The sequence below is a fragment of the Melanerpes formicivorus genome, unplaced genomic scaffold, assembly GCF_026170545.1.
Source record: "Melanerpes formicivorus ecotype bairdi unplaced genomic scaffold, bMelFor1.0.p_v2 SCAF_2, whole genome shotgun sequence".
In the NCBI taxonomy this organism is placed as follows: Eukaryota; Metazoa; Chordata; class Aves; order Piciformes; family Picidae; genus Melanerpes; species Melanerpes formicivorus.
Genome location: NW_027142354.1, coordinates 32,075,180 through 32,102,388, shown reverse-complemented (window position 1 = coordinate 32,102,388; position 27,209 = coordinate 32,075,180). Strand labels below are relative to the sequence as shown.

The 27,209-nt window shown below is 37.2% G+C and overlaps 1 protein-coding gene across 3 annotated transcripts in view; it reads left to right on the top strand.

Annotated features, from left to right (window-relative positions):
- Positions 1–27,209, top strand: part of PLD5 (phospholipase D family member 5) — a 264,750-nt gene that overhangs the window by 125,311 nt on the left and 112,230 nt on the right. For all 3 annotated transcript variants that reach the window (XM_068155368.1, XM_068155374.1, XM_068155383.1), the window contains exons 3-4: positions 2,039–2,207; positions 10,521–10,635. In XM_068155368.1, the coding sequence (XP_068011469.1) occupies positions 2,039–2,207; positions 10,521–10,635 (284 nt within the window). The remainder of the gene's footprint in view (positions 1–2,038; positions 2,208–10,520; positions 10,636–27,209) is intronic.

Here is a 27,209-nt window from a genome sequence, read left to right as displayed (position 1 = left end):
CAGGCCATATTCTAATGTTGAGAAATTTTGGCCACATCTTATGTTAAGGGAATGATGTACATTTTTAAATTCCAGCTAAATCAGACCACATTTGATATTTGAAGAATATTCATAATGTGTGATTGTGTAAGGGATGATAGAGGCTAGCAAGACATGGGTTAATTTTTTATCTTAGTCACTGACTGTTGGGAAAGGGAGTTTATGACCTTATAGAGATAATTTTATCTTCTGTGCTTCCATTTCTTGCTCTTTGAATGTAGCTATCCTACAACTCTCCATAAAACAGCTGTGGGAACAAGGACATTGCTAAGAGCTACAATGTGATTAGCATTGGTAACGAATGAACTAACCAAACTTTCAAGGGATCTAACAATTTTATTAGGTTCTGTAACTGAGTTAGTTGCAGCAGAGATAAATTTAAAAACTTGAATGTTAGAGTAAAATATTTCTTTTTAAAAGCATTTAATTGCTAATAGATTAATAAGGGCACTAAGCATTCTGGATGCTTGTTTTTTTCAAAGTTTGTAAACTAGGCAGGCAGAGTGTTCTAACATAAAGCGTGTTTTAACATAAAGTATATTTTGAAGACATTTTTAAAAATAAAGTTTTTGTATCATTTTAGAGTCAAATTACTGGCATTATGACTGTGTTACTCTAATGCACTTAATTTTAATACTGATCAGTAAAAAAGTGTGTTCAAAGTATGCTGTGGAAAATGCCATCGGAATGTGATAATTACCACAGGTGTACTTTATCACAATTCTTGCTGGGTTTTCTTTATACCATTAAAAAGTAATAATAGTCAGGCTTTTAATGGATTAACTCCACAAACATACTTGGTATTCTGAAATATCTGTAAAAGTTTCCATGTGACTCTATGGAATGAACTGAATAATATGAGATAGTGTAGTACTCTCTCTGTCAATGCACAAATCTTCTTTACATTAGAAGTTTGTAATAATAATTTTCTTTTAAAATATTTACAAATGTTGGAGCTGATAATTAATTTTATTAATAAGTACAGAAACAGTCTGGAAATACTTGATGCACTTGAATACAATGAAAAAGAAGTATTCACCAAATTCCTGCTACAGGCATCCTAAATCTGGTTTGTATGATTCATAATAAAAGTGGCAGATGTTAAGGGTGCTTACAGAAGTGCCGCTTGGATAAATTGAAAATTTAATCTCTTTACTTAAAAACTGAATTAAGAAACCTGTTTGACTTAAAGATTCCTCTATTGAATGTAGAGAGGAACTTTACTCATTGCAATTTTAGGAAATCTGACAGTGATGATGTATGCTGAATTCAACACATCATTTCCACAGAGCAGAGAAGCGGATTTTGAACTATCAGTTTACTGCAATGTTTGTTTATCTTCTTGGATCAGTATGGATGTATATATAATGTAATTTGTAAGTGTTTTGAATGATGTAGACAGTAAGATCACAGAGCCTTCCAAAAAGAACAGGAAATTAAAGGGGCATAATTCTTCTTTTCTTAACCACTGGATCCAGGTTAAAGACTTATGCAGATTAACAAAAGCAGAGAAAAAAGATAACTTAAAACTGTTGGAAAGGGAGAATTCATATTTAGAGACTGCAATATAATAAAATGTCAGCTGTAAAAGCAGATATTGGAGAATGCATCTTGCTTGCCACATTGCTTAGAGAGAAGAAATAAATGACCAAAGCAAGAGATTGTTTCATTCCCACCTAAAGGACTGATTCCCACTTATTGCATTATAAGAACTTTTTTATGTGGATTTTGCAGATCTTTGAAAGATTAATTTGCTTTACTGTGTTAATAGTAGGCCATTTCTAGTTTGTATTGCTTTGGAAAATGCAGAGCCTGACAGGTAGCAACTTCAAAGTGAGTTGCAGGGTGGCCCACTGCTGAGAGTCTCTGGGGGAAGGTGTTGAACCACAGGCCAAAAACCTGACATCCTTTACAATTTGGAACTTATTAATAAAGATAAGTGCTTTTGTTAAGTGGTGGTTTGTTTGTTTGTTTGTTTGTTTCCTTTATCTATTCTCAGGGTTGCTCTTGTGGAAAATATACCTGAAGGGATCAACTATTCAGAAAGTGCACCATCCCATTTGTCTCTTTTCCAAGGCTGGATGAATTTACTTAATATGGCTGAAAAGTCTGTTGACATAGTATCTTCCCAGTGGGACCTCAATCACAGTCATCCGTCAGCATGCCAGGTATGTTCTAGCCTAACAAAAGGGTGAGACTTTAACAATCTGTTCTTGTTTCACTATTAATTTTTTTAGAACAATAGCCCTTCCCTGTAGTGCCTCTATTTGCTAGGGTAGTGTGAAAAAAAAAAAAAGAGTATGGATAGAATTACACTTACAAAGAAGAATATAGTATCAGATGACTTCTTAGACCTTTTCAAAATTAATCTTGGACAGAAGCAGCGTTCAGAACTTCTGCAATTAAGAGCAATAGCAGAAACCATAAGTCACAGTGAATGATACAGACTTGCATTACAACAGTGCTGTGCCAAAAAGTGCTTTATTCTTGAAAGCAATCTTCTTAGAATATGGTAAGGGCAGGTTTCCACTAAGTATCACTTCTGAAACTAAGATATCCAAGAATTGGTAGGCTGAGAGTATTTCTTCTTTCACACCAAATGGATTCTTTGCTGAAAAAAAGCCACTCGGCTGACATGACACAGAGTTAAAATGACAGCCAGGTAATTGTATGGGATCAACTCTATCATACTCTGTCAGAAACTCTTCATCTTCCTCTCTAGTTCTATTGATTCTGTAGCCTAAAACCACTGCATTTTGGTAGATAATAAAGTCTGGTATTCTGAGCAACTAAATATAGTACTGCAAATAACCTGTGTTTTCAAGTTGTGAACTGGGTTCTGCTTCTTTTGAAATAGGCTGTAGCCTCATTGAATAGCATGCATTAACTTCCCTTCAAAATAATTCTGTTTCATGTCCATTTAAAAGAGTGAAAATCTGAGGTGAGGAGCCAAATAGAAAATGCAGTGCAAACCCTTTCTTTTACAATGCTTATAAATATTGGAATATACTTTGTGACTGAATTCTTCATTTAGTATCAAAATACTGAAGTTTTTTTCACTACATAAGTATGCAGTGAAGCTTTATTTAAATTTATTGCCTAAGAAACTTCAAACCTGTGTACTATCAGTCAAGCAGATGAATTCAAAGACATAGTGCTTTAGATGTTTTTAGGATGTGAGTGAATTAGTACGTGCATGAAACTTTAAAAAATATTTTGTCTGAAAAAAATTCACCATGTCATTTGCTTCAAAACCAGCAGACACAAACAAAACCCAAACAGAGAGCAAAAATAGCAAGCTAGAAATTGGGGATCCAATGGTTAAGTATCAAATGCATTCAAAGTTCCACATTTTCATGCAAAGTAAAAACTGTAAAATCCTGCTGAATGTCAGAGCAGGGAATGGTAGAGGCGTAAAAATTTGATTTGCTCTTTCATCCTCAAATGCCTGTTAAACCCAGAAAAATGAAACATTTTTCATAATATTCTATTATTTCTGCCTGTTAGTAGCCTTACAAAAGTGATTAATTACTTCTGTTTAAAGGCAATTAATATTCCAGTCATTTCCTCATTTGTACAGCAGTGTGGGCTGAACAGCTGATAGATCTTTCTGTCAAGCTTGTCTGTTCATGCTAAAACAGTATACTGCTATTGGCCAGTCTAATTGCTAAAGAAATTGCCCAGAGGCAGCTAAAGAAATTGCCACAGAGAATGTTCACAAAGCTGAGCGTGTGAAAGGGAAGGAAGAACACATCTGCTTTCTCCACTTGTAACATTCAAGAGAAATTTCAGAGCAGCTTCACTAATTGTAATCTAGTAATTCTCTGTAGTATAAGCTGAATGGTCTCAAGTCTTTACAATTTGAGTTCAGAGAAATTTGCCCAAAATAGCAGAAGCATTATGAAAGATAGGGGAGTGAGATGCAAAACTTCTAAGCAGTATGGTGCTTAGTGGGTAAGTTCTTGTTGTTTCTTAAATTAATCTTATTTTATCAGAAAGTAAGGACATAACCATTTTCCATATGGACCCACATCCTGCTTTCTAACTAGCAATTTTCATTTTATGAATATTCAAGACATGTAGCAAAACAAAGTTCTCTACAAGAGCACTTCAACAAACATAGATTTGTGAAGGAGAAAAGCTGAGTAGGTCAGATTGCCTTTTTTATCTGTTACAAGGTTTAGCTATTTCCTCTCTCTATATGTGCTCATGTAGTTACATGCACACCTGCATATATGTATGAACACATATGTCCAATATACTTATTGAGGACAAATCTAGCAGAAAATTCCACAGTTTCATATACAAACATACATGTATTTTGCTCAATATACATACTATCTCTTTGTATAGATATTGTCTATCTTGTCCAAATGTATATTGGACATATATGTATGGGCGTACAGATACATATACGTGTGTGTATATATACATATACATACACATGTGCATATTTAAAATTGAAAAGCCTCCTACTTTATTTTTTTGTCATTTGTCCTTGACCATTACCTATCCATGTCTGGAAATTACAAATCTAAATAGTCATTGCTGACTGAGCTTTCCAGGTCACAACTGCTGTGCTCAGCTGTCTGAGTTCATGAGTCTTGCTAAATTAGAGTCCAAATACAAACACATGATGATACAGTGAGTTGAATGCTCCTACAGGTTAAGCAGCTGTCTCATTCTGGAGGGAGCGAGAGACTCAGTTCCTTTTTGAACATTCCTGTGTTGTGAAATTAAAGGCACAAACAAGGCCAAATAGCAAAAGAAAGGCTATTTATTAACAGAATCAAGTGGACAGACCAGAAGAAGGGAGAGAGATAGAAAGAAAAAATGGAGAAAGAGAGCAGGAAAGGAATTTTATTACTGCACACACAGAGCCCCCCCAAGATGATCTGGCTGGAGGAGGTATCATCCTTGTTAGCTGTGCTGTCCTCCCATGGAGGAGCCGAGGGAAAGAAAGCAGCCTCCAACATGTGGTATCTTAGTAAGATGTCTTTTCTCTTCTCCAAGAGTTCTTATTTTCTTCATGGTGAAGAGAGGATGCCTGGACTGCAGCTTCCAGGCTGCATGGTGATGTCTTTTTCTGAGTCTTTTATTCAGTTAATTGTACCTCCCTCTGGCCCACACCCTAGTCACATATGTGACTGCCAGGTGTGCTGTCAGTAGGCAGAGCTGATCTATCAGGCAAGTCGGTCACAACAGTCTTATCTTTTTGTTGGACATTCCAGAGGGTCTTTTCACCATCTCCACCCTGAGCAGCTGTTGTCAAGACATGGAGCAAAGGTGATTTTATCTTTGTTGATTCACATCAAGAGAGACAAGATTTAGTCTCTTACAGAGGCCAAGTAAACAAATGTTTGGCAAAATACTGTGTCTTTCTACACCTGCTTTTCTCATTCAGAAGAAAATCACGTGTTTGGGTGACTGTGTTGTCATCTGTGCATTTTCAAGATAGCAGTGTAGTTGTCATGTAGAGGTTTGAGATTTTTGTAAAATGTGAATATGACTCCTTCTGTGGCAGCTTGATGTTTAGATATATCAGAGGACAATGGAAACATATTTTTTAAGGATATCTTTTAATTTAAATGAAGTGAAGAGAGAGGTGATTATGGTAACTTCATTATTTTAACAATTAATTTCCCCTGACTCATCTCATCTTTACGAATAACCTTTCACAGTTCTGGCAAGTTCTTGCTCACAAATTTAATTTCATGTTTCACAAAGAATTAATGCCATCATGGCTTATTGGTATTGCCATGAGTGTGGCAGATATCTCCCTGGATGCCTATTTGGATGAACATAAAATGACTGAAGAGTAGGTGTGCATCTGTTTTTTACAATGATCAGATAAAAAATAGATGGTTCTGATTTTATTTACTTACCTTTTCTGAAAATGGGTTGATGGTAGATATCTCTAACTCTGTCTGATAATATGTTTCATGGAAACTAGGCTATCCAGGTTTGAATTGAATCTCTGACCACGAGTCATATGTCATTTAGCCATGCATTGCCCCTTGACCAAATATTAATGTCAGAGCTTTAGTACCTGTACTTGGCAATTATTAAAAAATGCAAAGCACAAAGAAGAGCACATCTCCAACCTAACAGCTACCAGCAAAAATCGACTCAAATCAGCTATAGAGAGTGCAGTGTATTTTCTTTTCTATAAGCTCATCTTTGCACAAACATCTCTCCTCATCAGATGGTTGCATTTCCTCAGTGCAGGTGGCACAGACTGAGGCATAGATGGGAAATTTAAAATGAATGGGGTTTAAAATGAAAGGATGTTCTGTCCATTTTAATTAACTTCTTTGTTAGATGAATTTGAGGAGATCGTTTGAGTTTCTCTCTTAAACAGCAGAAATTAAAGACAGGATTCCTTGATTTATGTGCTCTATTGGTTTCTGCCAACATACTATGATTTTCAGTGATATTTATACATATGCCCAGAGACTGGACCATATGACAACTTTAAAGAATATTATTATAATTATATAGTAAAAATCCAGAAAAAAAATTCTGAAAGTAACCAATTTTGTTTCTGTGGAAAGAAAAAGCTAAGCATAGTCAAAACAATAGGAATCTAAGTTACTGAAGAGCACAATGATTCAGTTTTAGAGTACTTCAATAAATAGAGCATTTTCATGCTCACATCTCTGCTATTTTATTTTTAATGAGAAACACATGCTGATAAAACCAACATCAGGTAAGGGAAATCAACCAGGCTAGAGTCAGTCTGCCCAGTGATGGCTAAGAAATTGCTTGGGGGCATTTTCAAGGCCTTTAGTAATGATACCCTCTTTTTGGATTTTTGGTTTTATTTTACCTCTCTAATTCACCAGGTGGCTGTGGCAGGTGCAGTCGGGATTCATTTTTCAGATGTATTACAGTTTAAAGCTACCATGAATATGTCAGGTTTTTAATGAAATATATGATTTACGTCCTATTTCACTAGGGTTTTTGAAACAACCCAGTGAAAAGTATAAGAGAATAATTTATCAGGATAGGCAGATTTCTGGGGGAAATGTTTGTTAAAATGCGGTTATGGTATAAGGTAGCATACTGCAGTTTCATAAGACTTGGCTGCTACTATTTCTCTGTCCTCACAAGCTGGATTTATATAAATTATTCTGATCACTGTCACATAGTTGCACAGCAGCCTGGTGCTGTCTCACAAAGGGAATGTGATCTGAATGACAGCATGAGGGTTTGTATTCAACAGAAGCATTTCAAATGTGCTGACAGCAGTGACAAAACTCTTCAGACCTTCTGTTCTGTCTTTTTTCCTTTTCATAGAACTAAACACAAAAGTTGCAAGTAAACATGTCAGAAAGTATAGAAACAGAGTTTCTAATTCATATTAATGGTGGAAAAGGCCAGGTTCTTCAACAATGAAAGAAGAATTTCTAGTACCTTAGTATATTATGTTACATAGAGATTTTTAAAAGCAAGTTGTGAATTTTTCATAGTTGTTTAGAGTGTCTAGACTAAGCCTTGGTGAGCGTATGAATGCCTGCTGAGGGATGATGCAGTGACAGATGAGGCTGAGGGAATTCTTTCCAGTTTTAGTACCAGGAAACGTTCTTTGTATACCTGTATAAGCACAAATATTTGGGGTGAGTGCACTTCTAATCTTAATCGTCACTGCTTAGAGATGATTTAAATGTTTTATCAGTTACAGGTTTTAACAATTTGGTGAACATAATTGGACAAAAAAGAATATTATAAATACATAGATTTTTTTGTGTCCCTGATGGGAAAAGAGATATATTTTCAGAGAGGATGTCTTCATTGGAATGCAGGGCTGCACTCCAGGTGACCTGTTCACCCACAGGATGGGCTGTTCAGCTGTCAGCGTTAGCCTGTCAGAGACAGCCGGGTGGTCCATGTGGGTCACATCAGGGCATACTAAGATCAGGTAAAACTCAGGAAATTCTGTCATTGTATTTTTTTTTAATATTATTTAAAATTTTAAATTAATACAGAAAGTGCAACTTTGTTTGTCTTAGTTTTTGTAAATCATACGTAAATCAAATCTTGCGCAGGTAGAAGTGCAAATAATGTCTAAAAATAATCACACTGGGGGAGAAAAGGTAAAGAAACATCCTCTGAAGCATTTTGAACAGCTTTAGAGGTTAACTTTCTAAGCATTTCTTTAACAGAACTGTTAATATATTAATTTGTGTTGATGTGAATCACATTACATCAATTTTATGAGTGCTTTTTCCTTGTTTATTTTTCTATGCTAAAGCTTTCTAATGTGTTTCTAGTCAAAACCTTTTCTTTTATGTATAAAACAAACAAAAACAGTCTCTGTCTTTCTACCCAGTAAATTAAATCAGCACATAGAAACTTTGAGTAGCAGTTTATATATATGCAAAATGAATTTACATCATGCAAGCCTTTTAGTCCTAAATTTCTCCTACTTACTTATTGCAAAGATATAACTAATAAAAATCCAAACTGCTGTCTTCCGTTAGTTGACCTGGAAGAACCAAGTCCAAAGGCTGCCTGAACTTTGCCATGTCAGCATGGGCTGGGAACTTGGCAGACAGCAGCACAGTGATTGCTTTTCCCAGATTTGGTTAGAGTGCAGCAATGCCAATCCACAGCAACTGCAAGATAGAACTTTTTGGGAGGAGCAGGACACCCAGGAGCACAGATTGGTGCCCCTCTGCCCCTCCAAGCTCATGATGGAGCTGCTGCATAACTCTATGTAGCATTGATTCCCTCCACACTATTATCTCAGTAATTCTTACCTCTGGTAACATCTACCCTCTTCTTGAAAAGTGCCATGTGAGGGAAAGCTACTCTTTGACTTGTGCAACAACTCAATAAGGGGTTTTGGGTGTGTGAGTTAAGTCATGGATGTTATTTCTTACAGACAGTACCACCTAGTCATCTCAAGACATGCTGAATGTAAGAAGCATTTGGAGCTTCATGCAAAGCATGTTTTTCTTTTCCTTTTGTGTTATCTATTGTCTAATGCTTTTGTTGTGGCAGCATCTTGTTGACTACTAAGTTCCTGTGAGTTCTAGGATGAGAGGAAGCTGTGCTGTGGTTTGAGTCAGTAAGCAGGCATATACTACAAAAGCAAAACATAAACAGAATTGTGTGTTTCCAATAGAGCCTGTGTCTGCTCCATATTTTTGATAAAGCTAGTTTTAGGAGGCTGGAGAGTCTTATTCTGCCACATATTTTCAAAATAAGGGAATATTTAAAAACAAGTGTATACTGTACATAGGTGAAGGGGCACTTTCTGTGGCTGCCTAAGGCCCCACAGGGCTCAAAATGTCAATCTGTGCAGCAAAGCCTGGCTTTCCACTGTCTGCTGCTTCTGGGTTCAATGTGAGATTTCTGTTTGACGTTTTGTTGGTCCATGCTGCATCAGATCGCATCATCCCAAAGTAGTTTTGCTTTTTTGTTGACTCAAAAGATGTTTTAAAGATTTTTAGATAAACAAGTTGTACAGAGAATTATCTAACCTGGCTTTGTAGAAAACATTTTCTATGCCTTTGTTTGAAAGTTGATACAACTTAGTTTTTTTGTTTCAGCTTTACCTTGTGGCCAGCATTATATTGAATCTAAAGTGAACCATGTAGGCAGGGCAGGGACTTTGTCAGCTGTGTGAACTCAGGGCTTTGTGTATTCAAGTGCTAACACTTAACTGGTGTCTGCTGCAATAAGCTAGAATGGCAGCAAGGAAACAGGCTCTAACTGTGGTTGTGGTAATAGCGTGGTAGTGACACACTGGTTATTTTATTTTTGATGTTGTGTAGTTAGATGCCTCTAACTAAGCATTTTTCTCTAAGTTAAAATAATTGAGTATAAAAAGTGGTTTAAAATTTAATTTTCCATGTGAAACTTGGTGATTTCTGTTTTAACATGTACAAGATTCCCCTTTTGTTCTGTAATAGAAATAGGGCTTAAATAGTAAAGTTGTAACAGTTTGAAAAAGGAAAAGCATATGAAATACATGTAGATAATTGTTTTCCTTCCTGGTATAGCTCCTTTAAAGAAGAGAACATGACCACTCAAAAATATGTTGTACTATGGTTAGATCAACTTACCAAAAAACCCCACTTTCAATACAGAAGTGTAATAAATTCTTTTACCTTGCACTTTAAAACCTAATTTAACAAAATGTCATTATTTGGAAGAAAGTTAATGTCAAAATATGTTTATGCAGCTTAAAATCCCCTGAACATTTCATTTTCTGTTTGTCACATGTCATCAATAGTATTGCACAGTCTGGGGAAAGGAAGAAAACAAATTTGGCCTTCAAAACATTATTTCTCCAAGAAAAAGTTGTTTGATTTTCTAATATTTTGGGTAGATTTAACCACATCTGACATCATGTTTACTCAGCTACTGTACAATATGGGGTTTTGTTTTAAGATTCGTCTTTAATTTGTTGATTTGCTGTTTGAACAATTCTGTGTCTTACAAGTTCTGCTTTCCTTTAATGTTCTTCCCAGGGTCAACGTCTTTTTGAAAAATTGCTTGAACTGGCATCCCGAAATATCGAGATAAAACTAGTGAGCGATATACTGCCCATGGAATCCAAGGTATTAAACGACTTGAAAACAAAGGGTAAGACCAAGGTCTTTACGTTGTTATGCAATTGACTGCTACATAACGTTCCTTTTACCTAAGATGATTTAGGACTGTTACCCTTATAGTCCTTCGGCTTTCTCTGGCTCACAGTTGTGAATCTGCTTGCCCAAAAGGGTCAAAATCTGGAACTCTCTTGCTGTAGTTGATGTTTCCGGTTCACAAGTGGTGCAGTGATTAGATAGATGTTTAAACTCACTATAGCCGTTCTAATGATACACAATGTAACCTGAGGGACTAGTATCACTAGTGTCATACGTGCTGTGACAAGACAATTTCCTCTTTTGAGCAGTAGCAAAATAAATCAATAAAACCATGTGTCTATGGTACTGATCATTCTGAAGCATGGGAAAGTGCACCTTCAGACAGATTTAGCCAACTGACAAGGTTTTCTGCACTAAGTGTATTTCACAGGTGTCTGCCTTCATAATCATTGTTTTGAGCTCTAAAATCCCTATCCACAGAGGAATTACACACTGGCACTACATGATTCGACTTGCTTTGTGTAAAACTGCATGGAAAAATAGAAAAGAACATTTAAGAAACACCAAATGAAATTAGAATCTGTTAAGAGTTTTAGCAATCTCATACACACAAAAGCATGATACCAGTGTTAGGATATGTTATTCAAAGGGCAAAAAGAAACTCTGTATTTTGGTAGTAATAATTTTTGACACATCACTATATGGATCACAAGGCAAAATCTGAAAAATCAATTAAGCAAAACAGTTGCTATGTAGAGCAGCAGCCTACCCACAGAAATCAATCTTTATGTGTTTCAAATCCTTGTAATTTCCTTACTGGTCAAACACAAGAATATTACTAATGAAAATCAGTCACAGTAGTCACAGTATCCTCATCCCTTAAAGAGATATTCTTTTGATCAAGATTGACATGTGATTTAAATGTAATAACTACAGCCTCTTGCCATTTCATAACACTATTTCAGGGCTTTGATTACTTCTGTTGCTTAACTAAAAGTGATATTGATCCTTTTATAGCATGCAGGAATACATGAGGTTTGCCAGATAAAGAATTATCTTTTCCTGATGTGTTGAAAAAGAAATAGGTGTTTTAATATCAATGTCAGTAAAACTGAAAAAGTGGCTTCTTTTCCCTATGATTGTCCCCAGTTTCCTATTGTGAATATCCAATATTGTAAGCTATTCTTAAAAAAACAAAATAACAAAAAAAAAAAAAAAAAAGAAGCAAACATTTCAGTTAAAAAGTGAGCAAATTTTGTCATTAACAATGCATTTTGATTTATGAGGGAATTAATCAGACCTGTTAACTTTTTGAACAACCAATGAAACTTAATGTAGACTTCAGTTCATCTTATGCTTTGTTCAGATTTCTCAGACAGGAAATTTTAGAGCATTCAAATGAAGTGGTCAATAAGTTTGTGTACTCTGAGCTAGGGAAAAAAAAGAAAAAACAGAGAAAATTGTTTATATATAGTAATTCTTAGGAGTTTCTCTATCATCTTCTTTGGACTCTATAATTGTAGATATCATTGTATACTGCTGGCCTTTTCCAAACATCAGTATTGTAACTCCTTGATTTTCTCACTGTGTATGTGGTTTGTTCTTCTCTCATTCCATGCTTTGGTTTGCCTATTTCTACAAATTTGGAGGTGGACATTAGGAGACATGGTGATTGCCAGCTCTTTCACCAGCATTTACTTTTGTTGATTGCTTTTTATGTCCAGGAATAAAAGCTAGGTGAATTGTTATACGGTTATGCATTCCTGAAAAGAGATCAGTTGCTTTTAACATTCAGTCAAATTTAGTTGTCTTAATTTTGTGTTGAGTTGTTGTATAGACAGAAGATTCACAGTATCGCCTGCTTGTGTCAAATAGAAGCTGACCTGTAGGGTAGCTTAAAAAAACAAAAGAAGAGTCTATCTGTGTTTCCATTAGTTCAGTAATATTCATAACATGGTAAAGAGAAAACATGCCAGCCTTTTTCATATCTTCTGGAGAAAAAATCACTATTACTTGCTACCGTTGTCTTAGCTGAAGACAAACATGCAATTAAGCTTTGCTATGCTCTGCTGGAACATCTCTCTACTAAAATTATTGATTTTTCTGTGAAGTACTGGCAACATGCATCCTCAGAAATCAGTCAGAATTGATCCTTGAAAGGGAACTGTGCATATAGATTCATGAAGATAACTAATTATTTTTTCTCCACATAACTGCTCTGATTTGTCTTAGAAAGTCTGTTATGCACCTTTATTAATAGAAATGTTCCTCTTATGGGAAAGAAATCAGTGAATATATCAGTAGCTCGGCAAAGTTTTGAAGCTTCCTAAGATGGAGAAATAGTATATTTGGGTAAACAGACCCAAACTCCTACTGAGAGTGTCTATCTAAATTATGGAGAGTAAGGGGCAAACACTGCTGTGTGGCTCACCAGCCATGACTGTCCCATGGGCAATAGCATCGAGAGACAGCACATGAATAGCCTCTGGGGCTCTAGGAGTTTTATGCATTTCTATGTCTGCTTTCACCTTGCTAGACAAGCATAGGTTAGCCTTGTATTTTGAAGGCAGATTGTATGTGAAAGTCAGACTTTATCCAGGTAGTATGCTAGGCTGTCCTGCTAAACATGGGAAACAGCTGCACTTGCCCAGAGAACACAGAAGAGCCTTGCCTTTCTTTTCAGCACATTAGATGACCAAAACTCTTAAGCTCTGCCACAATGCTTGTAGGCTGGTTCCTGGGATCAGGATGAAGGATAATTTGGGTGTCAGCCCCAGGAACCTTGAAGGATGATGCATTTTCTCACCCCATGGTTATCTACCTCATACTGCATCTTGAGGTGGTGTGACCTTTCTGACTTAAGTAGCCCAGGTAAAAGTCTTAGTCTCAGTGCAGTGGAACACATAAAAATGCAGTTGCTTGAGGAACCTTTTTTATGTGGTTACTTGGTCATCTGTATTGTCTCAGGCAATCAGTGGGGTTTGTTTGTTTTTTGTACTAGGAACCATGAAATGTTACACCACTGCTGCATCTCAGCACAGATGTTAAGACTATTTCTGCCAGCCAGATTGTTCTAGCACGTCTTTTATTTTAATAGGCAGGTGTGCATGGAATCTCCTTGCCTCTTCTATCCATTTCTGAAGTACTGGAGAAAGAACCTGTGACAGACCTTTTCAAACTCAACTGTGCAATCTAATGTCCCCCTTTCACATCTTTCCCCTCCCACAGCCATCCCTACTGATTAATGAGGAGAAATTTGCAATTTTACTTCAGATTTGAGCTAATGGGGTAAGATAAAGCATGATTTATATGAGTGGGTGAGCAAAACTTAGCTGTAGAGAAAAATAAAATTTGTATTTTACAGTTGCAGTATTAGTACAGCTATGTGAGGTAGCTGTAAACCTGCAGGTTTGTTGCCACTGTTAAGCCTTTTTCCCCCCACTTCTTTACTATCCTGACTATTGAGCTTGCTGTGGCTTGATAACCGAAGCCCTCTAGCAGCTGCAGCATGAAACATGGATTGATTTACTGTGCTAACACATAACACACCTAGAGCTGCAATGTCAGGAGCCTATGAGTGCTGAGATAATGTACATTTGCTGAGAATTGCTGCACTGTGGAGGTGTTATTTAGTCATGAAATTAAATGTGTGGAAATTAGGAAATACTAGTCCCAGAACATATATTTATGATAGACTTTAATTACATTATCAGATTCTATATTTTGTGTAGAATATCTGTCTGGTATACTTGCTATAATCTCACCACATTAATCCAAATTTTTTCCCTTATATTGAATGGGAATACATCAAACATTTACTGCCTAAGGCAAATGATGCCCATGCAGGGAATATTACTTCTGCTGTTAATGGCTAGAATCTTTTTTCATCTTCATATTTAATGTATGTCTCCAGGCTTTCTTTATTGCATATCTGCCACATCCTACACTGAATGCAGAATGATTAATTTCCTCATAGGCTTTTCTGTGCTGTTTCTCACAGTGATGTCTGAGTGATCTGCAAACACAGTATTAATGAATTTCTTTTCACATCACCATTAGGGGAGGTTCCTTGCTATTTATGTCTCTCAAGAACAACTAGTGATTATTAAGAGCAGCACAAACATCAGAAGACAGATCTGAGCATTTGTTTTCCCTAGTCGTAATTTTAGAATGCTGTATTAGTAAATTAAAAAAAATCTACCTCATGTAAGTTTTCCCAGATCCTTTTGTCAAAATTATTACTAAAGAGACTGTAAATGATGATGTTATATTTGCATATGCAGTCCTAGGGTGGGTAGTCTTGCTTCTCTGCATTTAATGTTAAAACTGCATTTCACTTTCATACATGTATACAAATTATATGTGTGTATGTATATGACTCTTTTGTGAAGGGTAAGCCTGCCTATGGGCAAAATTTTGCTCACTGTGTAGACAGAAATATTCTTTATCTTCCTTGTGCTCCGACAGTAGCTTATTAATGCTTGTTTTCAAGGTTATTGGTTAGCCTTTTCTCATCTGCAGTTCAATTTACTAGATTGAAACATTTCTTGCAACCCTCCCACACCTTGCACGTAATTATGTACCAGTCTTTTTGCCTCAGTAACATTCAAATCCTATTGTCTCCAGTTAGCAAGTTGTTGTATCATTTCTTACGTGTACAGAATCTACATTCCTTACTAATTATGATCTTATTTTAGCTGACAGTGTTAATGCTTTTTAAGACAAGCCAATGGAATTGTTTTCTTCAGTTTGCTTTTTCTATTTGCTTTTTTCCTAATACTCCCTTTTCATGAATCATTAGTCCTATACTTGCAAGGAATTGGTGGGGTGTTTTTCTCAGAGCCAGCTAAGTCAGATATGAAAAGAGGAGTATGCTTTCCTGTTTTAAATAAAAATCAGCTAACTCAACTAATAGTTACCGAATGTTATCACTGAAGCTGGATGAGTAATATAAAGCCATTGTGCTAGAGCCAGGTCTAGTCACTAGATCATGCATGCAGCTGTTACTCACTGAGCAGTTCACACACATTTACCCAGGACTACACTCTCCTGAACAGATGCAATGAAAACAGAGAAACTAAAAAGTAACATTATTGCAGTAGGACAAAGAAATTAGTAGAAAGTGGAGATCTAGCTATTTTTGTGATTTATTAGTGCAATTTAGACTCTAAACACAGACAGGCACTGTTCCGTGATAAAATAAATCAGTTTGTCTGGGCAGTTGCATGATCCCTGTAATTTTCCCTGGAAAAGATAAAGATATAGGAGTAAGAGAGAGTTTTTCCTGATAAGTTTCTCTGGGCCTGAAAATGTTTGGATTGTGGGCAACGTGGAGTTTTGTGAAAACCTTTGATAGGGTAAACCACAATGACATTCATTTACATTCAGCTAAGACTGTTTGGTTTCATAGTAGGGAAAATTGTATCAAATATAGGGACAGTGGACCATGAGCAGATTATGAAAGAGCTGCCACTGGCAATTTTAAGAAGAAAGTAGACAAACCCTGTTGAAGAGTAGCCTCATGAATATTTGGCTCTGGTGTATAGGAAAGGTCTAGATTGGTTTCAAAGATGGTTTTAATAGCTTCATAATTATTTAGAAGGAGAATATAAACCTGTCACAGAATGTTATGGGTTGGATTGAACCACTGGAGATCATAGACTCCCACTGCTAGCACAGGTACACCCAGATCAGGTTGCACAGGAACATGTCCAGGCACATTTTGAAAATGTTCAGAGGAGACTCCATAACTCTGGGCAGCCTGTTTCAGTGCTCCATCACTCCATCATCATCAAAGAAGCTTTTCCTTAAGTTTAAATGAAAACTCCTGTGTTCTAGTTTGTACCTGTTGTCCCTTCTCCTATCAGTGGCCACCAGTGAGAAGAGCCCAGCCCTATCCTCATGACCTCTACCCTTTAGATATTTATAAGCATTTATAAGATCCCCTCTGTCTCCTCTTCTGCAGGCTAAAGAGCCTCAGGTCCCTCAGGCTCTTCTTGTAAGAGAGATGCTCCAGTCCCCTAATCATCTTTGTGGCCCTCCATTGGACTCTCTCCAGTACTTCTGTCTCCTTTGAACTGAGGAACCCAGGACTGGACACAATACTCCAGGTGTGGCCTCACCAGGGCAGAGCAGAGTTGTTTAAGTATGTGTTTAAGAATTTTCATATCAACAATAGAAAAAAAGATTTTATTTTTTTTTTTTTTTACAGTAAGAACAATAAGAACAATAATGCACTGGAACATCTTGAGTGATGTTATAAAGTAACCTGTTGCTAGGTTTTTCAAGAAAGGACTGGAGAGGGTGTTAGATAATCTCATACAGGCACAGGTCTTCTGAGGATCTGACTAACCTAGGCTTTTTTATGATTCAAAGTAAGATAACTCCTCTTCATGTGAAGCTAATGTTTACAATCAACGTAGAAACACTGCAAGGACCAAAAAGAAAATACACTCCATTCATACAATGGGAAGCTGGAATCCTGAAGCTGGATCTTGAAGAGATTTTTCCCAGTTCATACATTCAGATTTAGTACAGTGTACCATAAAAATAATATTACTGATGCATTCTTCATAGGCATGTAAACTCTGAAGAGACAAAAGTTCAATTAATGTTTTTATGTAAGACATTGAATGGAGTTGTACTTCCATTGTTTGCTTCATCAGTATTTCCTAGGCTGGATCCTCCAAGTCTGTGTAAGAGGAAAGGGTCTTGAAGATGGGATAATCTGCTATTTTACAGTTTAGCAGTACTAAAAGTAGACTAATTTTTCCTTACAATTTTTCAGTAACAATTAAGCATGATCCTTTGAAAGGACCAGAAGAGTAGAGGTGAGTCCCCATGAAGGAAGCAACTAAAATTAATTTTTGTATTTTATATTGCTTGGATACCCACAACAGAATAGATGCATGCTTTGATTTAGATTTTATTGGTTGATGCTACAGAGTGTTTCCTGATATTTTCTCAACACTTTCAACAATCTTAAAGCCAGTTCCAAGATGAGGTTCTTCACCATGAGAGTGGTGAAAGCCTGGAATGGGTTGTCCAGGGAGGTGGTCGAGGCCCCGTCCCTGGAGGTGTTTAAGAGCAGGCTGGATGAGGCTCTGGCCAGCCTGATCTAGTGTGGGGTGTCCCTGCCTATGGCAGGGGGGTTGGAACTAGATGATCCTTGTGGTCCCTTCCAACCCTGAATGATACTATGATACTATGATACTATGAAAGACCTCATTATGTTCTTAACCTCTTAGAACTACATTATACCGTTGACAGAGTTCAGTGTAATGTGAAATACCAAGCAGAATTTCTAAAACTAGTTACACCTTATCTTAAAAGAAAGAAGCAGGTACCAGTTTTGCATCAAAGATTCAAGTGTTCAAGTACCTCCTTAACATCTAGGCAACAGTGGCATCCTTCTTGGCTGGTTTTTGGGCAAACATCTTTCTGTTCAGGCACCTAAACTCTTATACCTCAGTTTATGTTGCTAAGTGTGCACAACATCCATTAATGTCTTGATAGCAAGGAATGTTCAGCATTGACTATGACTAAACCCCAGGAGAACACATATGCAATGTCTAGATTGAGAAGCCAGATCCTTCAGTGTAAGGTAAACTACATACAACCATATGAAAAATGCAGAAAAGAGTAGATGGCTGGCATTTTGCTGTCTCAACATTTCTAAATTGTCAACTTGAAGAAGAGCTGTCTACCTTATCCGGCACCTGACAGCAAATTTTTAAGCCAGTGTTGAAAATATTAAAATCCATAAGACAAAACCTGCAGTCACAAAGAGCTAGGAAGAGCAGAGGGTATTCAGTAGTGGCACTCCCTCATCCCACTATTGGAGCTCTAACTTCTAATCTCGGCATTAAAAGATGACTCTGTGGTAGTCACACATTCATTTTGGATTGAAGAAACCTGGCTTCCAGTCCCTGCTCTGCTTCTGTTCCTTCTCCTGCCACCAGATACATTTTGAAAGAAATGTCTTGCTCTTACCTGCAAAAGAATTATTTTAAGCTTTTTATTATAGGGCAGGTTTTTGAAATTTCATTGGCAAATTGATCCTTCTGTGCAATTTCAAATGAGGGGCTGAGGTAAGCAACATACATTCCACTGACATGGCCTGATATGTACTTTAGATGGCTTCTAGCTCAAAAAAACCCCACTGCAAAAACAAACACACACACACACACACCCAGCTTCTGATAGTCCAGATTTTATTACAGGTCCTGTAGGCTGGTATGGGAACAAAGATTCCACTGGACACACAAATATTGCTAAATTAGGCACAATAATATATTGGACGTGGCACTTGGTGCCATGGTCTAGTCATGGGGTCTGTGTTGATAGGTTGGACTCGATGATCCTCGAGGTCCTTTCCAACCTAAGTGATACTGTAATACTGTGATACTGTGATTTTCTCTTACAATTCTGAAGTGCAATAACTTTTAAGAAGATTTAGGCATGGATTGCCTTACAGAATTTCCTAGCATAAGAAAATTAGCAATATGAGGCTGTCACATTCACAACCAATACAGAGGTAAAAAACAAAACCAAATCACTGTAATTCAAATACTGGAGGCAGCCAGGGCCTTGGGTTGCACTGGATTGTTTAGCAGAGAGGGAAAAATGTTCATTTAGGCCAATAAGCTCTGTGCCCATCAGAGCCAGACATGCAAGCAATAAATTCCAATTCTAAGCAACAGCATCTGTGCCTGTAATCTTTACTTAGAAATGAGTACCTTTGCTGAGAGGAATGGCTGTGTTCCAAGGGACTGTGCCCTTATGCTGGTAGTGTGTACTTCTGCATTATAAAATATCAGTGAAATGCTTTCCAGTATCTGTAGTCATTGTTTTAAAGGCCCTTAAGTAAATAATGTTACATTTTTTTTCCTGATGAATTAAGGCTAGATGTACTGTAAGACACTATTAAGGCACTAGTAGAAATAACATAGTTTTTCTGATTTGAAATTTGTAATTGAAAAAGTCTTTCCTGGCAGACTGATCAGAAGTTTAGTACATCATTTCAATTTGCAAATGTCTGTGCACTTGACTCTCTTACTGATACATGTGCATTCATTGATTTCCAGCCATTTTATGAACAGCCAAATTGCCATTGTCTGTTAGTAACTAGTCAGGTACAACATAGCAGGTTTGTACCATAAGGATCGTATCCAAACCTTGCTTAATAATTTACATGCTGGAGTGGATTCTTCCTGTATGGCAGTAATTGGCTTGAGTCACTGGCAATTTTCTGTACAATAATCATTGACAATAGCAGAAATTAGTTGTGACATTTCACAAAACTTGCAGGTTTCTACCTACAGTTGCTAGAAGAGCTGATAAGAGCTGCCAGGGCCATCTGAACTAGAAAACATTTGTTAGAAAACATTTGTTAAGTAGTTGTGCTCCCTTTGGAGAAATCTGGGCACCCCATACTTCATGTTGGTGAAAGCACCAACACTATCTCATTTTGAAAAGAGATGAAGGGTCATGGTTTTACAAGGAAGCAGGTTAATTAATTTTCAGTTAATTTTGTCTTGTCCATTTATGTGATTGCCACATGTTTCATATCCACTGGAACCCTGACTGTCTTCCTAGAACTGTGCCTTGGTCAGCCACAGAACTCTCACTGATATGATTTGGTATATTTTTCATTGTTACTGTATGCAAGCATGCTTCAGCCTTACAATTGATGGTGTTGCATTTTTGCTAGTTTTTTTTATGTTATGTAGACTGAAATGCAACTACATACTTGGGCAGCTCGGAGAAAATCATCACCTGAAGGGACATAACTTAGACAATTCAGTCTCTATAGTTGTGTGCATGTTTATACATTCTTCTACCTTCTTCACCACTTAGTTCCATTGAATTAAAGCATTGTGTGCTCAAAGTCATAGGAAAAGTTGTCAAACACATCTGAGAGCATTAATAAATATCCAAACCAAGCTGATACTGTTTAAATGGCATAATTTGGTTTTTCTTTAACACTTTGGAAAAACTGTGCCTACCCTGGGGTTCTTGAACACAGCACTGTTGTGCCATAAAGTAAAACGATGTAAGCAAATGTCACTGGTTTATAACAGTATTAGTTACTGAACTTTATCTTTGTTACAAGGAGTTGCTGCTGTCCTGCTAGTACTGATCCTTCTGCCAATCTCCCATATCAATCTTCAAATTAACCTTATGGCTTTACAGCACTTTGGTGTGTAATGAATTTTTATGCACCCTAATGGTCAGAAAGTGAATTACATCAATCCTGTTCCAAAGTAATTCAACTGGAAGAGAATTTCCCAGAATGGTTATCTCTACATTATTCTACATAATTTCCATCTCTTACTGCACAATTTTATAGAGTGATTGTCTCTAATACTTACTCTTGAGAACAGAATACATTCATTATCTTTTCCTTCATTTGGACAGAATATTAACTACATATAGTGTGCAAATGTTAGTAATTATGTAGTGCAGAAATTAGCAGTCACTTCAGTAACTCAAAACACATCCCTATTCTTGATGCTTTAAATCTCAATAGTCATGTCTAAATAAAGTGATGGGAAAAATACCAGCAGACTTACAGGACTGCATGATATCTATATTAAGCTTCAAAATTGCATCAAAAGAACGTTATAATGATTGCAATGTCAAGATCTCAGAAACAAAAGTTCTTAAGCAAAGGGTTGCAAAGCAACTGTTCTCATCCATAAAACAATGCAAAAAGACTGAAGGTGGGTCTGTACTGCTAGGATCAGCAGAACCACATGCTTATGGAAGGAATATAACTGAAACAAATAGAGGGTGATATTCCTCTTGCTCTGTACATATTTATTTTTTTTTTGTCAGCTAGGACCTGCATTGTCATAGAGTTCAGCAATATATTGTGCATAGAGAATTTTTTACTTTAATTTGTGCAATCACTTTTGAATCTATGTGTTGGTTGTTTGTTTTATTTTTCATTCACAAAACACTACACCTGGTAGCAGTGTGTTCTACAACTTCAGTATCCATATTGCTGCAAAATGTTGTTTTGCTTTATATAGTTTTATATTTAGCTTGCATGAGTTTAATTTTACTTTTATCTCTTTCCTTCCATCTCTTTCCTTTTCTCATTTGGACTCAAATCTACTTATTGAAGGACACTGTTTTATCTCTAGATTCTTCTTTAGCTTCTCTTTTAACTGTCCTTGCATCATCTCTTGAGAGAGGAACACTTGGTTTTGCTAATGATATATGTTTATGCTGTCTGTTACTATGTTTTTCAAGAATTGCCAGGAAACCAGTAAAGATTTTTCTCTTTGGGCTTTGATTTTCAATTAGCACACAACCTTACATTATGAAGGTGTTCTGTCTGAAATGGAACATTCCCAGAATGAGCTTGTGGTGTGTAGATGTTCAGGGAAGTCATTGTGCCCCTGTACTCTGCTTTGGTTAGGCCACACCTTGAGTACTGTGTCCAGTTCTGGGTCCCTCAACTTAAGAAGGACATCGAGACACTTGAACGTGTCCAGAGAAGGGCAACAAGGCTGGGGAGAGGCCTTGAGCACAAGCCCTATGAGGAGAGGCTGAGGGAGCTGGGATTGTTTAGCCTGGAGAAGAGGAGGCTCAGGGTGACCTCATTGCCCTCTACAACTACCTGAAAGGTGGTTGTAGCCGGGAAGGGGTTGGTCTCTTCTCCCAGGTAGCCAGCACCAGAACAAGGGGACACAGTCTCAAGCTGCACCAGGGGAGGTTTAGACTCGAGGTGAGGAGAAAGTTCTTCACCGAGCGAGTCATTCGTCATTGGAACGGGTTGCCCAGGGAGGTGGTTGAGTCACCGTCCCTGGAGGCGTTCAAAAGGGGATGGGAGGTGGCACATGGTGCCATGGTCTAGTCATGAGGTCTGTGTTGATAAGTTGGACTCAATGATCCTCGAGGTCTCTTCCAACCTTGGTTATACTGTGATACTGTGATACTGTGATGTTGCTGTGGCAAAGAGAGTGAGGTGGAATACAACATAGTCATCATTACAGGGGCTTTTTGATAATTGCAGCTTAAACCAGTACTATGCATTGCTCTGAATTAATCAAGCATGGCTTCTCAGCTTGTACTTTCTCTAACTGGTCAATGAAGAAATAATTTATGGTTTGTGAAAATACGTTCTCTGTATCCTGTCTTTTTGTACCATCAAGCTGTTCAGTGTTATGATACAGGCTAGTCGAATAGGATCTTATCTTCCCATGGGACCCTATCAGATTCAATGCACAGGGATTTTTATGTCATGTGAGCAAATGCAGAATATTTTATTTCAAAATCATTCTGTGTTGTCTCTTCCTTTGCTTACTGGGCACTGGTCAAGACCTCATCTGGGGACAAAATTATTTCTTTTTTTTCCATGTGGTGTTAACACTGAAATAAGAATGATTTGTGAGTATTCAAGAACAGATGTTCATGATGATCACAGGAAGTGGAAGAGTAGCTTAGTTTCCATTTTTATAGATTAAGAAATAAGACAGAGGTACGATCCAATACATCCACTTACTTTAATGTTAGTTTGTGGCACAAAGCTTTGCCTCTTTTTTTTTAATTATTTTTTTTTTTTTTTAAGAATATTTCTGACCGTATAGCACTTACAGAAGTGTTCATAATGACACTTAGCAGTGTCATTATGAACAAGATTAGACCCCAATGGCTCAGACAAAGTTTTTAGAAAATTATGTGTATGTCAGCTCTGGCCTACCCTTTCTCATGCAGAAAGAATTTGTGGAGCATCAGTTGTGGGATTCAAATATTCTGGGTAGTTTCAAGCAATGTAAAGTATGAGACTATCCTTATTCTCTTGAATGCTAGCCTTATTTACTCCATTCATTTTGCAATACACAAGATAAAGATTCTACAGCAGCACCCTGTATTCCAAGGGTCTGATCCTCCTCCCCAGCAGAACTGGCTCCTGTGCTTCATATGACCTTTGTAATGCCTAGTATTGCTTTCAGTTTGATCTTTCTTTTTCTTTTTTTGCTCTGGAGTTGCCTGTTTGCCTGTGCATTCACTGTATTTCATATCAATATTCAGCCATGCTAACCATCAAATCTTTACAATTTTCAGTTGATGTGTGTTTTATAGTGCAAATCAAATTTAGTTTTCTTTCTGTCCCTTGTCTTGCCTTCCCAAACTCTCATCCCTCAGGCTTTTCTGGGTGATGTGTCCATCTAGCTGCTTCAGATGGGCATCTGAAGTAATGGCAGCACCTTCTGCAGCTTAGAGTGAGTGTTTTGAAGGGTTTAACACCATGTCTATAATACGATTTTTGGAACTAGATGTGCTTGTGCTGCCTTCTGGCCTTGCTTTCTTAGGGATCCCAGTGTGGAATTGCAAGCACTGCAGTTATGCAGACCCTGCTGCCATCTCAGATGACTCTGAACTAGTTCCTCTCAGTCTCTTAGTGTCTTCAAGCTAATTCTGTGTGGTTTGGAGAAGAAAGGCAAGTCCTACAGACCTGGTTTTCCACCAGCAGAAAATGTCACAAAGGAGTAATACAGCTTTAGTCCTGTCTTTCAGAGACAGTCACTGAAATTTACACTGGAGAAATGAGGTGATACTTGTGATCTAATCCCTCTGAGACACTAAAATCCTCCATGATTTCAATGTACTGTCACTTTTATATATTTTATATTGGGTGTGTCCTTCACCCAGCTAATAACATAGTATCTGTGGAGTTGTGGCTTCCTTTTATTTTGTGTTCTACAGTTCAAATAGGCTATTTGGATGAAAGTCAATCTGTGTTAAAAAGCTGCTGGCAAGCCTATCGATTTGTATCCCCTATGCATTTACTCAATGACAAAACATTTTCTCCTCACACACTTTTTACTTTTTTTACTCAATGCAATGTGTGGATTTTTCAGATTTTGAGGCATTGTGATGGTTATTACGGTTATTAATTATTTTTTATTAAAGTTTTTATTTATTATTATATATTAATATAAAATTATTAGTAACCTTTATCAATACCTTCTTTACCCCAAAGGAGGCAGGTTGGGTTGTTTACTCTGGCTTGTTGACACCTGGCCCTTTGTTTACTCAGCTTTGGGCTGAGCACCCACTCCAGAGCTAGGGTTTGGGGGGGTTGGGGGGCAGTGAGCAAAACATGGTAGGACAAGTTTTGGCAATATTTGGGGCACAATTCTGGGCACAGGCAGCCTTCACCACCAGCATGTCCATTTAGCTCTTTAAAATGCCTTCATGTAAATGTATGAACTATCTACATAGGTGACCAAACCAGAACGCTGAAGCCCTCAAAAATGTATCGGACAGGCTAGTCAGAATAATGGTAAATCAAGTGTGAGATTCTTGAATCTGCTACAGCAGAGCTGCAGCATGCTTACTTCTATAAAGGAAGAGACTATAAAAGTGCCTTGTTCTATTAAGGACCTTGGGCCCATGGTAAGAAACAAAAGCTCAGCTTCAGTTGTTGTTTGAACTAAGAAAGCAAGATGGAATTCCCAGAGTCCCAGCCTGTGATCTGTCCGCCTTAGGGTTGTATATCATGAGGTAATACTGGCAGGACTTCTAGCACATGCTGAATAAAATAAAATTAGGACCAAAGTGTGGATCCCAAAACTGTGACTAGCCTTAAAACTCCTAGGAAAAAAATATTTTTTCCTTTTGACAAGTTTGTTTATAAAGATGTGGAAAATATGCCATGGTGCTTATGTAGTCAGAGAATAAAATATATTTCTTAAGATGTTCCTAATTGGAGAGTGTAGGAGTGAATGAATAAGTGAATGCGTATATGTGATAAATGAAACAATGAATGAGTAGGCAAGAGCACCAGTGAATCGATGAACTGGGGGTGAAATGGAAGATAGTGAAGGAGAGGGAGGAAGAATGCCTTCAGAGGAAAGTAGCGGAGAAAATGAAATAAAGGAAAAGAATGAAACAGATGAAAGAGAAGGGCAGAAACAGAAATTTGAGTAATTAATTTAGGCAAAGGTCAGATAAAAATGCTGGCAAAAGGTGGAGCATGTCCTTGGTGGGCTTGAGACAATATAGATGGAAGGAGAGAAAAATAGTTGGAATGGAGATAGGAGTGATCTGAAAAAAATATATAAAAGTCAAAGGCTGACTGAGCAGGATAATAGGAGGATCAAAGGAAAGAGGTGGTAGAGAAAGACGCTGAGAGACAAGGGATAAGTCATAAAAGGAAATGGCCATGTTGCTGGCCAGCTCAGATTTGTTCTGACTATGCCTCTGCATTCTTTCTATGGTCACAACCAAGTCAGCTAGTGTTAGTGGCTTTTGGTATCACAGTATCACAGTATCACAGTATAACTTAGGTTGGAAAGGACCTCGAGGATCATCGAGTCCAACCTATCAACACAGACCCCATAACTAGACCATGGCACCAAGTGCCACGTCTACAGGTAGCCTGTAGATAGTACTGTAGGGATGCTCAGAGAATTATTTAATGAAAGTGCGGGGGGGGGGGGGGAAATGGATTGTGTTATGAAGGTATTGCAAAAATAAAAAGCAGCAGCTTAATACCAAGTAAGACTGATCTCTGAGGAAGCATACTCTGTCCTCACTTCTCCACTTACTCTGCAGTACGCTTTTTCTCCTTCCAGAAATTATATTCTCCTTCATGGGAAGGAAACCAGCAGAACCCAAATCAGAGTTGTGAATGTTTAAGGACACATCTTGAGAATGATTTCTAGTCAGCACATTTAGAAATCATAGCTGCCAATACTGATGTAAGTATTGGATGGAATAATTTTGATAAGTTAAAAAGAGAGAAAGGGATAAATAGTTGCTGCATTTTTTAGTAGGATTTAGCCTTGTTCTTTCATAGAAGGTTGTGGTCCTAATTCCTTGTGTGTTAATGTAAAGAAAAGTCCCTGAATTCCTGGATGCTTCATCTGTAAAATACATGAAGTCTAGGGCTTCATAATGCTAAGCCAACTAAAGAAAAGTCCTTGAAGAAGGGTGGGGTAAGAAGTGTGTGAGCTTCCTAATCTCTCTCTATTATACTTAGAATAGCTTTCTTTTATAGTAAAAACATATGCAATTATAATTAGGCAAAGAAAGTAAACCAGAGTCCAACTTTACTAATGCTTTTAGTGATAGTATTATAGTCTTCCTTTAATCAGTACTATGCTTTGTTGCTGGAATCAGCTAAGAAAATGACTTTTCCCAATCTCTAAAGCAATTACTTTTATAGCTTCATCTAGTAAATGAGCAGCCCACTCTTCAATATTGAAGGGCAAAAAAAAAAGATGTGGATTTTTTTTTTTTAAGTCCTATCAATTTTTTTGTACACCAGTTATCTCACAGACTGTCCTCAATCATCAGACTTACAAAAAAGATTTATACTCAGAAAATGCTATTCAGAGGAATGCTGAGTTCTGCTAAGGGGAAAAGAATTGAACTGATCATCAGTGCTCTCGTTATTCAGTTTTATTCAAAATAATCTATGGCTATTGATATGAAATACCTTAAATAGCTCAAAAAAAAAAAGTAAAAATTTGGTGGAAAAAATGCTGATGTCAGAATCAAGACAGTGCAAAATGAGGATTTCTCTCATGTATGCTGCATTAGGCAACA